Genomic DNA, 14,955 nt, shown 5'->3' on the forward strand with positions numbered 1-14,955 from the left:
CTTTGGAGCTAAGAAATCTAAAGTTTATAAAAAACAAAGGAAAAATACCATTGGGGTTTACACCTCCAAAAGCATCAAGGTCCATTGCCAGAGCTTTAATTTCACGAGATTAAAAAGCTAAACTAGTTAGTTTAGCCTCGGTAAAACAGGAATGAGGAACTTCAAGTTCCTCATTACTCTGCTTGCTGTCAAACACATTTGCCAAAAGGTTGCCTTTTCCTTTGGACAGTGAGTGACAGAGCCATCTGGTTTGAGTAAAGGAGGAACTGTTGCATCTACACCAAAGAGTGCAGATTTGAGGATAGTCCACCACTTATGCAACTGGTTTGTACTAGAAAGGGTTTCTTTTATGGTTAAATTGTATTCTTTTTCAGTTGAAGCATAAACTCTCTGAGCAAAAGCTCTAAGCTGAGTATAGTTATTCCGGGTCAAATCTGATCAGTTACCCTTCCAAGGTCTCCTGCTTCTCCAAATAAGCACGTCTACATTCATCATTGAACCATGGTTTGTCCTTCACTTGGTACCTTAGTACAAGAGAAGGGATACGCCTATCAATTATGTTGACCTGATCCTCATTCAAAAGGACTACAGGATCAACACTACTATACAATTGTGACCAATTCAAGCCCAAAAGATCATGCAAAATCCCATTCCAGTCTGCTTGAGATTTCATATAAATCTTACATGAACAAGATACTTCAGGGACAAGCTGCTCAGTCTTCACTACTAATTAAATCAAGGCTGATCAGATGTCCCAACTACAGAACTAACCTTACTTGTAATAACGCCAGGGGAGTCGTCGTATACAAGGTCCAAGCAGTTACCAGACCTGTGAGTAGCTTCACTTATGATTTGCTCACAGCCTGATTCAGATGCAAAGTCTAAAGCTCTTAAGCATTGGCGATCTGTAGGAGAAACAGAATTTAACCACTAACTATGGTGAGCATTGAGATCACCAACAAAGATAAAAGAGGCCTTTCTATCATCTTGTATCTTAGCCATAATGGTAAGAAGACAATCGAAGATAGAATCATCCATGTCAGGATTCCGGTAGATTGAACACAAATAGAAGTTGTTATGCCTACCACAAACTTTTATTACCTGAATTTCATGACATCCACATTGATAGCAGGACTTATGAGAACCAGGGTACTCAGTCCTAATATACACTGCTATTCCCCTGGCCATAGGGATGGCATCACGTTTCAACATTATCGACTTCTTAAAACCAGTTATAAGGAGCTCAGGTGAGTGCCTCATATTAGAAAACAAAGTTTCTGACCACAAAAGGACATCATACTGTCTGGACGCAGCTGTAAGGTCTTGAATATTTGCTTGAAGACCACCAATATTGCAATACAGTAGACAAGATTGATGAAATCTAGGACATACTAGCCCTGGATTTTGCTCAATGTCTCCAGAGAGCATAAGAATTAATGGTAATAAAAAAGATACATCATACTTAATAACAAAATTAACAAGAATGATAAAAACAATCTGTTTTAAGGATATATAAATAAAATGATTGATCAAACCCATATACTATAGAAAAAAAAAGTCGGAAAAACTGGTCAACATGGAGGAGCTGATATACCATGCAAGGCTAAATACCCTCCAGGATAGCCAATTCAACTGAAGAGAGGACAGTAAGGATGGTTTTGAGAAGAAATAGAATCAGATAAAGAAAAGACAACCTCTCAATAAACCACCGGGCATCCATGGCCCTTCTATTAAGCCTGCCCTTTACACCATTTAAAAAAAAAAAAGAAAAAAAAGAGGAACAGAAAAAATAAGATAGAATAGAAAAAAAAGCCCAAACTAGCCATCACTCATCCATTTCTTTTAGCAACTTTGATTCGCTAGTACTGTAATTAAAATATCAAATATTAAGCTGTGATGTTTGTCTTTAGTCCTCCAAGAGTATAAAGCTTTGTTTTATATGGATCCTCCACTCCTCTGTGCAGGTTTGGTTTCGACTAATTTTTGAATGATGAGTCATTTCTTTGTGAATTGAAAATCTTGGGCCCATTAGAGTTCTCAAGACAGTATCCAGCTTGCTCTGAGGAATATCCATATAAAAAAAGTTAAGGTTTTAGTATATCTAGGGAAGATGTAATATTAGCACATGTGCAGTATTTTTGTAATTAATCCTGTATCAAACTACTTCAGCATTTGTTCTTGTTGCCTAAGGAAATTGAGAATTCAGACGAGTGGGTGTGTTCTCACACTCTCAATGTTGTTTACAAGCTTCAGTGCCCAAACCGGGTGGTCATTATTATTTTTATTATTATTACTAGCCAAGGTACAACCCTGTTTGGAAAAGCAGAATGCTACAAGCCCAAGGGCTCCAACAGGGAAAGTAGCCCAATGAGAAAAGGAAATAAGGAAATAGCTAATAAATAATAGTTCATAAGTAATGAATAAATAATATAGAATATTTTAAGATTAGTAGCAACATTGAAATAGATAATTCATATATAAGCCATGAAACGAGACTCGTGTCAGGCTGCTCAACAGGAAAGAATTTACCAAAAGCTTGAACTTCTGAAGTTCAACCTATTCAACCACCAGGTTAGGAAGATCATTCCACAATCTGAACATTGCACGATATTCCTGTTAGAAATTCTTGTTTGTTTAAAAAGCAAATTACTTTACCTTAAAATTTTGTGTTTTGTGACAACTGACTTTACAGTGTAATGTTTCTCTTGTTACCGCTGTTAGTCGGTTAACTTTGTTATTATTGATATTTTTTCATTCTCATAGCTCTTGCTCGAAAGGTTTGTTTGTAACAAAAGTTTTAGATCTATTTTAGTGTAATAATTTATAGTTTTTTTATGAATTCATCAGTTAGACAAATGACAAATAAGAAATGTTGAAGATTCTGACAAACTATCAAGAATTTATTTCATAAACTTTAAATTTTTTGTTTGTTGAAAGCTGTACACTTACATTACACAACATGTGTCTATAAGAAATGTTGTCTACTTCTTTATTTGTGATGTTATCTTGCGAGGACACTTCAGCTATGAATAATGACATCTTTCCCAATTTCCCTCAGTTTTGTTTGGAGATACACTATTTATGTATTGGCTACATGGAGAAGTACAAGATTTATATATTCATAAATTTCTGTATAATAATAATAAGATACTTACTTGGCATCCAGAATTTTCTTTCCCTTTTATTCAACATGTTGTGGCTTTTTTTTTCTCAATAATCTCGCACATCATGTGTGACAACTTACTCACATCATGTGTGACAACTTACTCACATCATGTGTGACAACTTAGTACGTTAGTCACGTTACAGTACATAAATATTCTACCTCTTTCAAGATGTTCTCTTTCACCATACCATGACTCTTCTGTAGCTCCTCTTTTAAGTCATTGATTTCAAGAATCTCCTGGTTTATTTCAGCCTTTAAGAGTTCTCTTTTTTTCAGATGCTGAGAAACAGAGGGAAATTCTAAAGCCTTTTTGGAAGCAAGGTATTTATAGTTAATTCATTATTTTATATTCTGTTAAGGTATTAAGATACTTTTCAAGTTACGAATATATAGTTATAGCTAGTGATAAAGATAGTAATGTATAAATTTCCTTAATTTTGAATTGCTTTAACTGTATTTCTAAATTACAGAATTCCCATCATTCAAAAGATTATAGCACAGTAAAACGATCCATTGTAAAGTTGGCTGAGATTTTGTGCTATTACTGTACCTTTATTCTTGACAACACAAAATTCTCCATTGGTATTTGAACTGCTAACCTGTGGGTTACCAGGCCAACATAGATACAGATGGAATAAGAGAACCAGCACCATATATGTTACTGCATATGCGTGTAATCATATTGGACATTTTGCGCATATATCCATAGTTTTACCATTTACATAACCCATGCTCACAGTAAAATTTATGGACACCTCAGCTGTATGAGACAGTTGCAAACTAAATAGTTTTTCTTCTCTTTTTCAGCAGTAATCATGAGGATTGAATAAACTGTATCCTTTTATTAAGACCATAATTTACTTTGACCAGGTGTTTTTTTGTTTTTTTTAATATTGGCAGTTTAATGATTGTAAGCTGGTCAGAATGCAAAAGGTTCTAAAGTCAAAGGGTTTAAATGATATTCCATTTGGCCTGGAAACAATTATTACTTCTGACATTGCAGTGTAGTAAAATGGAGCTAAATCTCCTGAAGCAACCATAGGAGATGCAATATTGTACTAACAGTTTGTAGAGTTTCTCTCTTTCCCAAGTGGTTTTTATGTTTGAAAGTAGAACTTGATTGTATGAATTAGTTCAGCTACTTTGGGCCTAGATTAGTCCTTCTTGTAGACAACTACATTATTCCTCTTTCTAAATTCCACATTAAATGTACAGGGTAAAGTATATTATAGCAAGCTGGTGATTGAGATACAGTACTTATCTCGGTTGCAGTGTCAGTACGAGTAATGTATTTCATGATTAGGTTATTTGGTTCTAATTTCACCCTAGCTGAGTCACTTATATTGGGAAAAGTATTTAGGTGGCAGTAACAATTAGTATATTTTCTAGGTTTACAGTGAATACCTTATTGAAGCAATAGTAATTAAGCAACAGTTGAATTATAGTACAGTACAGAACTTGGAAAAATTATTGATAACTTGTATATAAGGGGTAATTGGTAATCAGTATAGGTGAGGAACCATTTGGGAGAATTTGTAATTTTATTGGCATTAAGCTAATTTTTATATCATCAAAGCTCTATGTAAAGCCAGAATGATGGAAATTTACCTTAGCTTTTCATGAAAGCTAATGTATACCTATTTGGCTTCCACTTTGTTAATCAAAATTTAAATTCTGGAGGTCATGATGAGTATGTTATGAAATGTATTAATGACACAGTATCGCATTTTTTTCATACATTCATTACCGTACTGTACTTTTGTATATAGAACACTGTACTTAATTATTTATAGTATATTGTATATTTTTTTAGCAGGTAATTCTTTTATCTTTTGTGATGGATGTTACTTTCCTTTATTTGAAGTCATACTTTTGCATAGACTTATGGAGTAAATATTCTGTCTAAAAGCTGGACCCGACTGCCGAACACCACCAAAATCAGCTGGAGAACTTGTGGCTAATTTCTCAAAAGAGGAACGACTTGCACTGCATGAATACACACTCAGTCATGCAGTTGCTGTTGCCAAACCCCCAGAACTTCTTTCCCCAGTTAGTACTGATCTGTTGTATTGCCTTCTATGTATGTCTTAGAGATGTAGGAAGACCTTATTGAAACACTAAATCACAAACTTTGTATATGTAATTTTTAGCTACCAGTATTTATATATACAATATAAGTACTACGTTAATTTCATCCTTTTCTGAGTATAATGTTAATCTAATATTTTCATCACTAGATTTTTTTTTTTTTGATAAAAATGAGGCTCATTAATTACTCTTTAGCCAAAATGATTTCCTATGGGAAGTTCCATATATTGAACAGGAAACTTAAAGATTAAATCCTTAATGTTTTAGTTGCTTTCATGTAAAATATTCCTCTTGGAATTACTGTTTGTTCTATAAGGAATACAAACCTATGCCATTTATTAGGGGTATTATTTTCGGCGAGCTGAAAGGATGAGCCATTCAAATTTAGCAAGGGTTAACTACCCATTCCGCTAGTTATTGGGGGATAGGGGTTTAGCTAGCAACCCCCTTCACTTACACACTTTGCTTTTGACTCGGATGGTGAACGGTCGTTACTGCTCTTCATTCTCGCAATTTTTGGACTAACATTTGATGATTTTTCTTTCCAGTACTGTATTTGTGTGTGCCTTGACATCTGTCAGCAGCCATGTGTACAGCCATGTGTACCTGCCCTGATCTTGAGGGCCACATGTGCGGTACCTTCATGTCCGCCGAGGATACGGATCCTCACACCCTTTTCCCTGCAGAGGTCAACGGTGTGATGTGTTAAATAAGTGTATCGAGTGTCGGGAGTGGTCTGCCTCCTAGTGGGAAAGGTTTTGACGACAGCGTATGAAGAAGTCCAAGTGGGACTCTTCTCCCTCGAAGATTACTTCGAAGCAGAAGAAATCCAAGGTTTCTTCTTCCACTTCCCGACCCTCCTCCGAAGCTCATGCTCATTTGGCCTCCTTCAGAGGACTTTCGAGTAGTAGCGCAGGCCGTTTAACTCTTGGACAACTTCGGTCCCCGAGAGACGGTGTTGCTTCCCCTAGCAAAGTGGCCCCTGCCTCTCCCCCCGGGGGGTCCATATCACTTTCTCCTCTTTTACAGGTTTAGCTGTCCTTGGGGTTACTGGGTTTACCTTCCAAAGAGGCCTTGCTGTAGCTACTTCGCCATGGTGCTAGTATGCAGCAATCATCGACATTATGGTATCGGAGGAGTCGTCTGTTGCCCTGCCTGCCTGCCGATGCTCCTGCCTCTTCTGCTTCTTCCGCCATTGCCGAAGAATACGCTTCTCCTGTTGCTGAACATCCTTTGAAGGGGGAGCAAAGTCCAAGGCATGTCTCTCCTTTGAGTGTTTCTCCCTCCTAAAGGAGTTCACTCATAGAGACTCCCCTTCAGAGGACTGCTGCTGACAGTCAGCTTGCTGATCCACTGGCTTGTATAAGGCACTACCGTGGTCGTTGTTCCTGACGTGCTCGCCCTCCTCTTCGCCTTAGTGGTGCTCCTTCACCATCTGTGAAGAGAATCCTCTATGGCTCGGCAGCCCTGCTCGGAGGAGGAGCCTTCTCGTCTGACGTCGCCTGGTTCCCGACCTTCGCCTTCCTCCAGACCTCCTTCTGTCAACGTAGCTGCTAGTCCTCATACCTCAGTTGAGGACTCTACGCCTGTAGATTGCGCACGACCCCCTTCAGAGGATGTTTATCCTTTCGAAGGACACATCCTTTTGCCAGACCATAGTCTTGCTGTTCATCAGCCTTTGTCTCGTCGACCTCTTACTCATCCGTCTCTTGCTCACTCCCCTGGTTCCTGACTCCCCACCGCTCGTCATTCACTGATTCATCATCTGCCTGCTCGTCAATCGCCTGTGCGTCAATCGCCTGCGCGTCAATCACCTGATGATCCTGTTCATCATGATTCTACTGACTATCACTGGCCGACGTGTCAGGCTTCTACCTCTCACCACCATTCCCTAAGCAACATGTCGCATCAGAACATCATTCACCCGGCCGGGCGCCTGCTGTCCACCGCCCGACCGGACGTAAATCACCTTCGGAGGTTACCTTTTTAAGCGCGCCACGTCAGCAGTCGCTCAAATGTCAGCATTTTCCGCGTTGATGTTCGCCCACAGGCCATCGAGCAGTGCTACCTCAACGCCATATAGCGCGTCAATCGCCACCTACGTGTCAGCGTTTGCTGACTCGTCAACGCTCTCCAACTTGGCAACGATCACTAACTCGTCGGCGTTCGCCAACACGCCAGCATTCGCCTACTCTTCGGAATTCTCCTCTGCGTCAGCCTTCACCACAAGGTGATGCTCGCCAATGTGCAAACGCTCGCCAACATGCAAATGCTTGCTAACACGCAGGCATGCACAGCAACATCTTGAAGCGCAGACAGAAGACAGCAGCCACCATCCTCTACCGACTTCCAAGAAGTCATGTCATCTCATGGAGGCACAGGTAGGTGACCACAAAGGGAAGGAGCAGGAGCGGAAAAGTAGGTTATCGCCCTTCAGCCCTCCAGACCATTGGTCCTCTCTCTCTGAGGAAGGGCAGACTCCCAGTTCGCAGATCACCGTCGCCCTATTCCCCTCTCCGCAAACGCAGAACAGCGCGAGCACCGGGGAAAGAGAAAGAGCACTTCTTGGGATTTTAAGATCCCGAAACTACCGGCACCTAAGGCAGAGTCACGTAATCCAGCGATTCCAGTTGAGACTCCTCAAAGGGAACCTTCAGTTTCCTTCCCATTGGGGATCTGCCAGACAACACCAGCATCAGCAAGCAGCCCTGGTTCGGATCCATTGTCAGGGCAGTCGTGCAAGCTTTCGGGCCTACTCTTTCATCCGGCACCTTGAAAGCCTCTGAGAACCTCCATCAATCTTTGATTCAGCAGGTACATGGCAAAGGACCTCTGCTGTCTCTCCCCTGAGGAGGAAAAGAAAAGTCCTAGAGTTAGATTCTTCATCTAGGGTGAAACTGACTCCTGTTAGGCCATTGAAGACAAGGTCAAACCTCCCCGGTTCCCCTTCTACCCGCTTTCCTGGCTCACTGTCACGACAGCCAAGGGAATCTTGTGAGGAATCTGTCCCAGTCTCCTCTGTACCACCTTCGGAGGAAGACTTCCCTTGGGACGAGACCGTCACGTCTCCTAAAGCGACCAAGATGTCTAGACCATCCAGGCCTTCCGTGCTGGAAGCTTACCTTCTTCCTCACAAGGAATTGAAAGACTCCAAAACGATGTCGAAGTCCTCTTCGAGGACTCCCAGACAGTCAGCCATCTTAGAGACGACCCTGACCCACCCCAAGGTGAGCTCTCGACGGTGGATGAGGGAGACTTCGTTGCTAGCCCCACTTCAGAGGGGGAACAAAAGGAGTCATAACATGCATTCTGGCAGGTTCTGACTCTAATGAAGGTTCTGAATGGGCTTACTGATCCAGAGATACCCCCCCACAGGAGGGCAAAGACACAGTCTTAGACTGTGTCTTTGGCACCCAGAAGCCCACGAAGTCCAGTACAGCCTTGCCCTGGTCTCAGGGGTTAAAGAGTGCCCGGGCTAAGATCACCGCCCAGCTCTCTTGAGTTCTCCTTCTCCCTTCGTTAGGGCTCCTCCACCAAGCTCCCCCCACCTCCTCACATTCAGCAAAGGAGGTACTGTATGACGAGGTCTTGGACAAGCTTCAACCAGCTCTTCCACTCCACCATTCTCTGGAGGAGCTGACTAGGGGATTTCCCTAGAGAGGCTATCCAGCCATCAAGTCGCATTCTTGGCAGCAGAGATCCTTAACCAAGAAAATTTTGCGAATTATGCCATGCAGGCTACTAGATTTATGGTTAGGGTCTTTGGGAATCCTGGTACGGACCAAGGATTTCTCCAAAGAAAGTACCAGGAAGGTGTCTAAAAAGCCCTTTCCTACCAAAGACAAAATGGGAGGAAAATATCCTGGAATGCCTATCCCAGCCTGGGGCGGTCTCGGCTGCAAACGCTGGGATAGGCATTCCCCCTGCTTGTCCACCAGTAGGGGAATGCCTACAAAGTTGCTGGAACAGGTGGAAGCAACTCGGGCCAAGCCCTGGACAATCTCTGTGATTCGTTCAGGGTATCGCGTCCCGTTCATGTCATCTCTCCCTCCCCTGATCAAGGATCCAGTGACGATAGACACCTTTCCGATGGGGTCAGAAAAAGGGCTCGCCCTTTGGGCAGAAGTCCAGACCATGTTGGAGAAGGGCACTCTCCAGGAGGTTCTCGATGACTCCTCAGGCTTCTTCAGTCGACTCTTTCTTGTGAAAAAGGCATCTGGAGACTGGAGACCAGTCATCGACCTCTCAGTTCTGAAAAAGTTTGTCAAACAGACTTAGTACAGCATGGGGACAGCAGACAGGCTCAGACAAGCGGTAAGACCACAGGACTTTATGTGCACACTGTACCTAAATGACGCATACTTTCAGATCCCAATCCATCCATTTTGTCTAGATTCAGCTTAGACAACAGGAAATACCAGTTTGGGGTACTGTGCTTTCCTATGCTTTACTGTGCTTTGGTCTTTTCACGGCACCCCATGTCATCACCAGTGTGTTTGGCATAGTGTCATCTTGGGCACACAGATCGGCATCAGTCTCCTCCATTATCTGGATGACTAGCTGCTCCTAGAAGACTCAGTGGCAACCCTTCTTCTGCACCGAGACAAATTTCTGAGGCTTTGCCAAGATCTGGGGATTATGGTAAACCATGAGAAGTCCATCCTGCTTCCTACTCAGAGACTGGTATACCTGGGAATGATTTTAGACACCAATCTCCACAAAGCCTTTTCATCAGACAACAGGATAATGCGGCTGAGAAAGGTTGCAAGACCTATTCTCAGATGAGAACTCCTGGCCCAGAAGTGGCTGTCTCCTCGGACACATCATTCTTGGCCTGTCTAGTTCCCAATGGCCGCCTCAGGATTCGATCCCTCCCGCGGCGACTAAAGTCCAGGTGGAATCAGGCTTTCGATTCTCCAGACATTTTGATCCCCATGGGGCTAGAGGAACGAACGGACCTCGAATGGTGGGTGGTAGAAGAGAATCTGCGGAGGGGAGTAGATCTTCTCGTTCTCCCCCTGGACTTGATGCTGTTCTCAGACGCATCAAAAGAAGGGTGGGGGGCCAATATGTTGCACCACGCGACCTCAGGCCTTTGGTAAAAGTTCGAAAGGTACCTCCACATAAATCTCTTAGAGATGGAGGCTGTCTTTCTGGCCCTTCAACAGTTCCATCAGTTCCGGGGGCGCTACTCAGTAGTGGTGATGAGCGACAACACCACAATAGTGGCTTACTTTTTCGCAGCCCCTATCTCATCTAGCAGCAGAGATACTGAGATGGGCCGAGGTTCATTCGATACCACTATCAGCCTGCTTCATTCCAGGCAAAAGGAATGAGCTCGCCAACAATCTGAGCAGGGCATTACAGATTGTGAGTACCGAGTGGTCTTTGGATCATCTAGTAGTCAACAAAGCCCTGACTTTGTAGGGTTCTCCGACAGTGGATCTTTTCGTAACGGCCCTGAACTTCAGGCTCCCGCTGTACTGCTTCCTAGTCTCAGACCCCAAGGCTCTCTGGCAAGATGCATTCCAATACAGTGGGACAATATCGACGTTTATGCCTTTCCCCCCCATTCTGTCTGATGAGAAAGGTACTCAATGATGCCAGAACATCGGTCAACCTCTCAATGACCCTCATAGCTCTGCTATGGCAACATGCGGAATGGTTCCCAGACTTTCTGCAGCTCCTGTAAGGGCCCCCAAGAGAACTCCCTCCACGACACATTCTACTCAGACAACTACACGTCAACATCCACTACAAACCCGTAGCTTCACTATGACTTCACGCCTGGAGACTATCCAGTATCTCCTCACTCAGATTGGATTTTCACATGTTGCGAAAAGGATGTCTGAATACCTACAGAAGTCATCGGCTGCAGTCTACGAAGCAAAGTGGAATGTCTTCTGTGGTTGGTGTCGTTGAAGTGGTATCTCTCCTCTCGCCCTGGAACTTTGCTTATTCATACAGAGTTACAAACTTACCTGTCCTCAATCGGAAGTGAGACCTCCTTGGAATGTGGTTCGAGTTCTCCAGTCTAGAAAGAGACCTCCCTACGAACCATTGCGCCAGGCAACAGACCGCCACCTGACTTGGAAGGCAGTGTTCCTGCTTGCCTTGGCTTCGTCCAAACGAGTAGATGAACTGCATGGTCTTTCATACGACTTTGCCCATTCAAGGGGATGGGGAAAGGTAACATTCAGCTTCATCCCTGAGTTTGTTGCCAAGACTCAGAATACAGGGGTGTCGGATCCTAGATTTGACTCCTCCCAGATAACGAGTCTCCACTTTGTAAGAGACGACCCACATCAGCTGTTACTTTACTCAGTAAGGATTTTGAGGCTCTATCTTAAGAGGACAGCAGCAGTCTGCCCCTAAGTGACCGCACTCTTCGACAGCTCCAGGAGGAACAAGAAGATGATCACAAAAAACACCATTTCTACATGAATTTGCAAGGTCATAGAGTATGCGCTGAATCCAGATCCTCTTCCATCACGTTGTCCAAGAGACCACTGGCCTTCAAGAGAAATTACTCAGACACAGGTTTTACAGGCATTGGTGTGGAAGCGCCAAACGACCTTTACAGCCCACTACCTGCAAGACATGACCCACAGGAGGCTCGATACGTTTTCTATTGGCATTGTGGTGGCTACACAACAGCTGTTACCCAGATTTAGTCTTCGTGAATGAAAAGGAATGACTGGCTCTTTTTCTTACCTTCATCCTCCCCTTTCTTGGGAAAAGCAGCAGCCTGGGTTCTCTGCACAAGCTGACCTCAACCACTGCAGGTAAACCATGCTCACTTATGTATCTAGTATTGCGTCAATACTGTTGTGTCCCCATATCCTGGCGAGGAGGTAATGGGAAAGTCTTTGTTACAACAGTTTTTCCTACAAAGCCTAGGAATAACCTTTATCTTAACAGTCATACTGCTTATCTTGACATACAGGTTGCATAGGCCTCAGGCCTTGTGTAGCAAGGTTTTAGGGTCTCCTTATTTTTGGTACTGATCTACTCAAGAAAAGGAGTCCCTGTGTAAAGCCAAAAAGCCAGACTGGTAGTGACATCCATCTTCTTAGTGTGTGAGTCACCCCTAATAAATTGCGTAGGTTTACATTCCAGTTACGGAACAAATGACAAATTTGGAGATCATTTTTATTTTTCCTAACGGTACAAACCTTTAGCTATTTATACAAACTTACCTGCCGACACGGTCCCCCTTGAAGTCTACCTTTAAGCAAAATGAGCTCAGGTGTGTGAGTAAAGGGGGTATGTAGCTACCCCCCTTAGCCCCCGATAACTAGCGGGACTGGTAGTTAACCCTTGCTGAATTTTAATGGCTCATCCTTTCAGCTTCGCCGAAAGTAATACCCCTGATAAATAGCTAAAGGTTTGTATAGTTAAGAATACAAATTATCTCCAAATTTGTCATATTTATTTGTAGGAAGAAGTTCTTAATTCAAATGAACCAACATCTGGAGACCTCACGCCACTGGAGTTGAAGAAAGCGATGCGTGACTTCAAGAGGAGAAGACAGGCTTATAGAACCAAGGTGTCCACAAAAAATAAAAGCCAAACTCAGGTAATTATCTACAGTTTGTATATATATATATATATATATATATATATATAGAGAGAGAGAGAGAGAGAGAGAGAGAGAGAGAGAGAGAGAGAGAGAGAGAGATTTGATTTTTATGAATTATATCTATTATCATAAAGAGCACTTTCAAAATTAGATTTAAGTTTTGTTTGAGGCTATAATTGAGCTTTTTAGATGTTTTGTCCAATAAAGAATGATTTATTTCATAGCTGAAAAGTACAGTAAATTACTTTTACTGTATTTCCCTTCAGGAACCTTTCTACAAATATTCATACAATCAAATTCTCCCAAAAGCAATATTAACAAAAGAAGAAGACTTACAATTCTGTTTTTGTAATATTTTTTTTCTTACAGGTCACTCGAGAGATAATCCATAATATGATGGTTTTCTTTGGTGCAGAGGAAGTTGAGCACAAAAATGAATCTAATATGCAGTATTCCCATGGTGATGAAAGAAAGAAACTCGACAGTTTATCAAGAGATATTAGAAATGAAAGGGCTGTTTCAGTTGACAGCAAGAAGAGGAAAAGAGTAGACAGTGTCCACTATGAATATAAGAATTCTGGAAAGTTAAATAAAGAAGATGAAAGATATAGCAAAGATAAATATAGTGAACATAGGAAACATAGTTCAATTTATGATAATAGCATTAGAAGAACAGTGGATGTTAAGGTCAATAATTCCGAGAAAACAAAATATAGACATCGTAGTTCAGATAGCACAAGTGCCGAGGAGGATAGAACTGGTAAGGGTGTCCATTCTAAGAAAAGAAAATCTAAGAAATCCAAGCATAAAAAATCCAAATCAAAGAAATCTCATAGACATAAATATTCCTCTAGTGAGGACATTTAATTACTTAATATCCTTCTTATTTATGTAAATCTCAACCAGATGAACTAAATATTAGCATGTAAATCTGGATTTCTGTTGATTTATTTATTGGCAAGTAAGTATTTGCCGTGGTGGCTCCATTTTATATGATGGCTTCATTAAAGAAAATACCACCGGTTATCACTTTTGCTTTGAATTTTGCACAGCTACTGTATGTCAAACTTTCTTTTGCTGTCAAAAATATAAAAAGGTATATAAATTTATGTTTTTAGTATATTTTTGTTTAAATACACATACATTTAATTTCCTTTAAAATTTCTATTTTCATACTCTAGTAATATAAGTACAACATCTTTTATCAGAATGAATTGTAAGAGGTTACGCTGAATATATTTTTCATTTAGTTGGCCGCTATGATAATGTTTCAGTTGACAGCATGGTAACCTTCCTGCGTAGATGTAAATGTCAAAAGTGGGATGCCATTTGAAACTACTTTTTTCAATATTAAACTTACCCGATAATCATGTAGCTGTCAACTCCGTTGCCCGACAGAAATCTAAGGAGGGATACGCCAGCTATCACAATACTAGAAGGGGGTGTACTAACAGCGCCACCTGTGGCCAGGTACTCAAGTACTTCTTGTTGACACCTCCTCAATTATTCCTCTGTCGTGCCTCCGGCTAGACGTTCTGGGATACGCTCATGGTCTTCGAGTTTATTCTCGCTTATTTGGTGATGTATTCTCTTTGATTTACGGCTGTCGCATTACTGGAAACCTTCTGATATTAGCTAGATAGCTTTTATTTAATTCAGTTTAACGGTTAACGAATTTTTGCTTGTTTTTTGGATCTCCCTTTGACTTCTCTTGAAAACAAAATGTCTGACATTTCGCAAGCCCCCTCCCATAGACGTTGTAGGTCTTGCAATAGACGTATTCCGAAGGTCTCGGTAGATCCTCACACCGCTTGTTCTGACTGTAGGGACAGACCCTGTCAGTTAGAAAATCGATGTGAGGAATGCGCCGGTCTTTCGGAATTGGATTTTGTCCGACTTTTAAAGTATTCTTCTAAGTTAGAGAGAATTAGAGCTAGGAGGAGTTCTTCTCACTCTTCTTTATTTTCCTCATCTCATGATCCTCTTCCTGATCCTACCCCTGTAGTGGCTACCCCCGAACCTACTGTGTGCCCTCCGCCTGATATGTCAGTGGTTTTACGTGCTATTCAGGCTTTAGGCGATAAGGTAGAGTCAGTGGTAAGTGACCATAAGTCTCTGA

The 14,955-nt window shown here is 41.9% G+C and overlaps 1 protein-coding gene across 2 annotated transcripts in view; it reads left to right on the top strand.

Annotated features, from left to right (window-relative positions):
• Nucleotides 1-14,173, top strand: part of LOC137616453 (U11/U12 small nuclear ribonucleoprotein 48 kDa protein-like) — a 143,858-nt gene extending 129,685 nt beyond the window's left edge. For both annotated transcript variants that reach the window (XM_068346229.1, XM_068346231.1), the window contains exons 3-6: nucleotides 3,443-3,487; nucleotides 5,076-5,215; nucleotides 12,696-12,833; nucleotides 13,206-14,173. In XM_068346229.1, the coding sequence (XP_068202330.1) occupies nucleotides 3,443-3,487; nucleotides 5,076-5,215; nucleotides 12,696-12,833; nucleotides 13,206-13,703 (821 nt within the window). In that variant the 3' untranslated portion in view covers nucleotides 13,704-14,173. The remainder of the gene's footprint in view (nucleotides 1-3,442; nucleotides 3,488-5,075; nucleotides 5,216-12,695; nucleotides 12,834-13,205) is intronic.
• The last annotated feature ends 782 nt before the right edge of the window (nucleotides 14,174-14,955 follow it).

The sequence above is a fragment of the Palaemon carinicauda genome, chromosome 22, assembly GCF_036898095.1.
Source record: "Palaemon carinicauda isolate YSFRI2023 chromosome 22, ASM3689809v2, whole genome shotgun sequence".
In the NCBI taxonomy this organism is placed as follows: domain Eukaryota; kingdom Metazoa; phylum Arthropoda; class Malacostraca; order Decapoda; family Palaemonidae; genus Palaemon; species Palaemon carinicauda.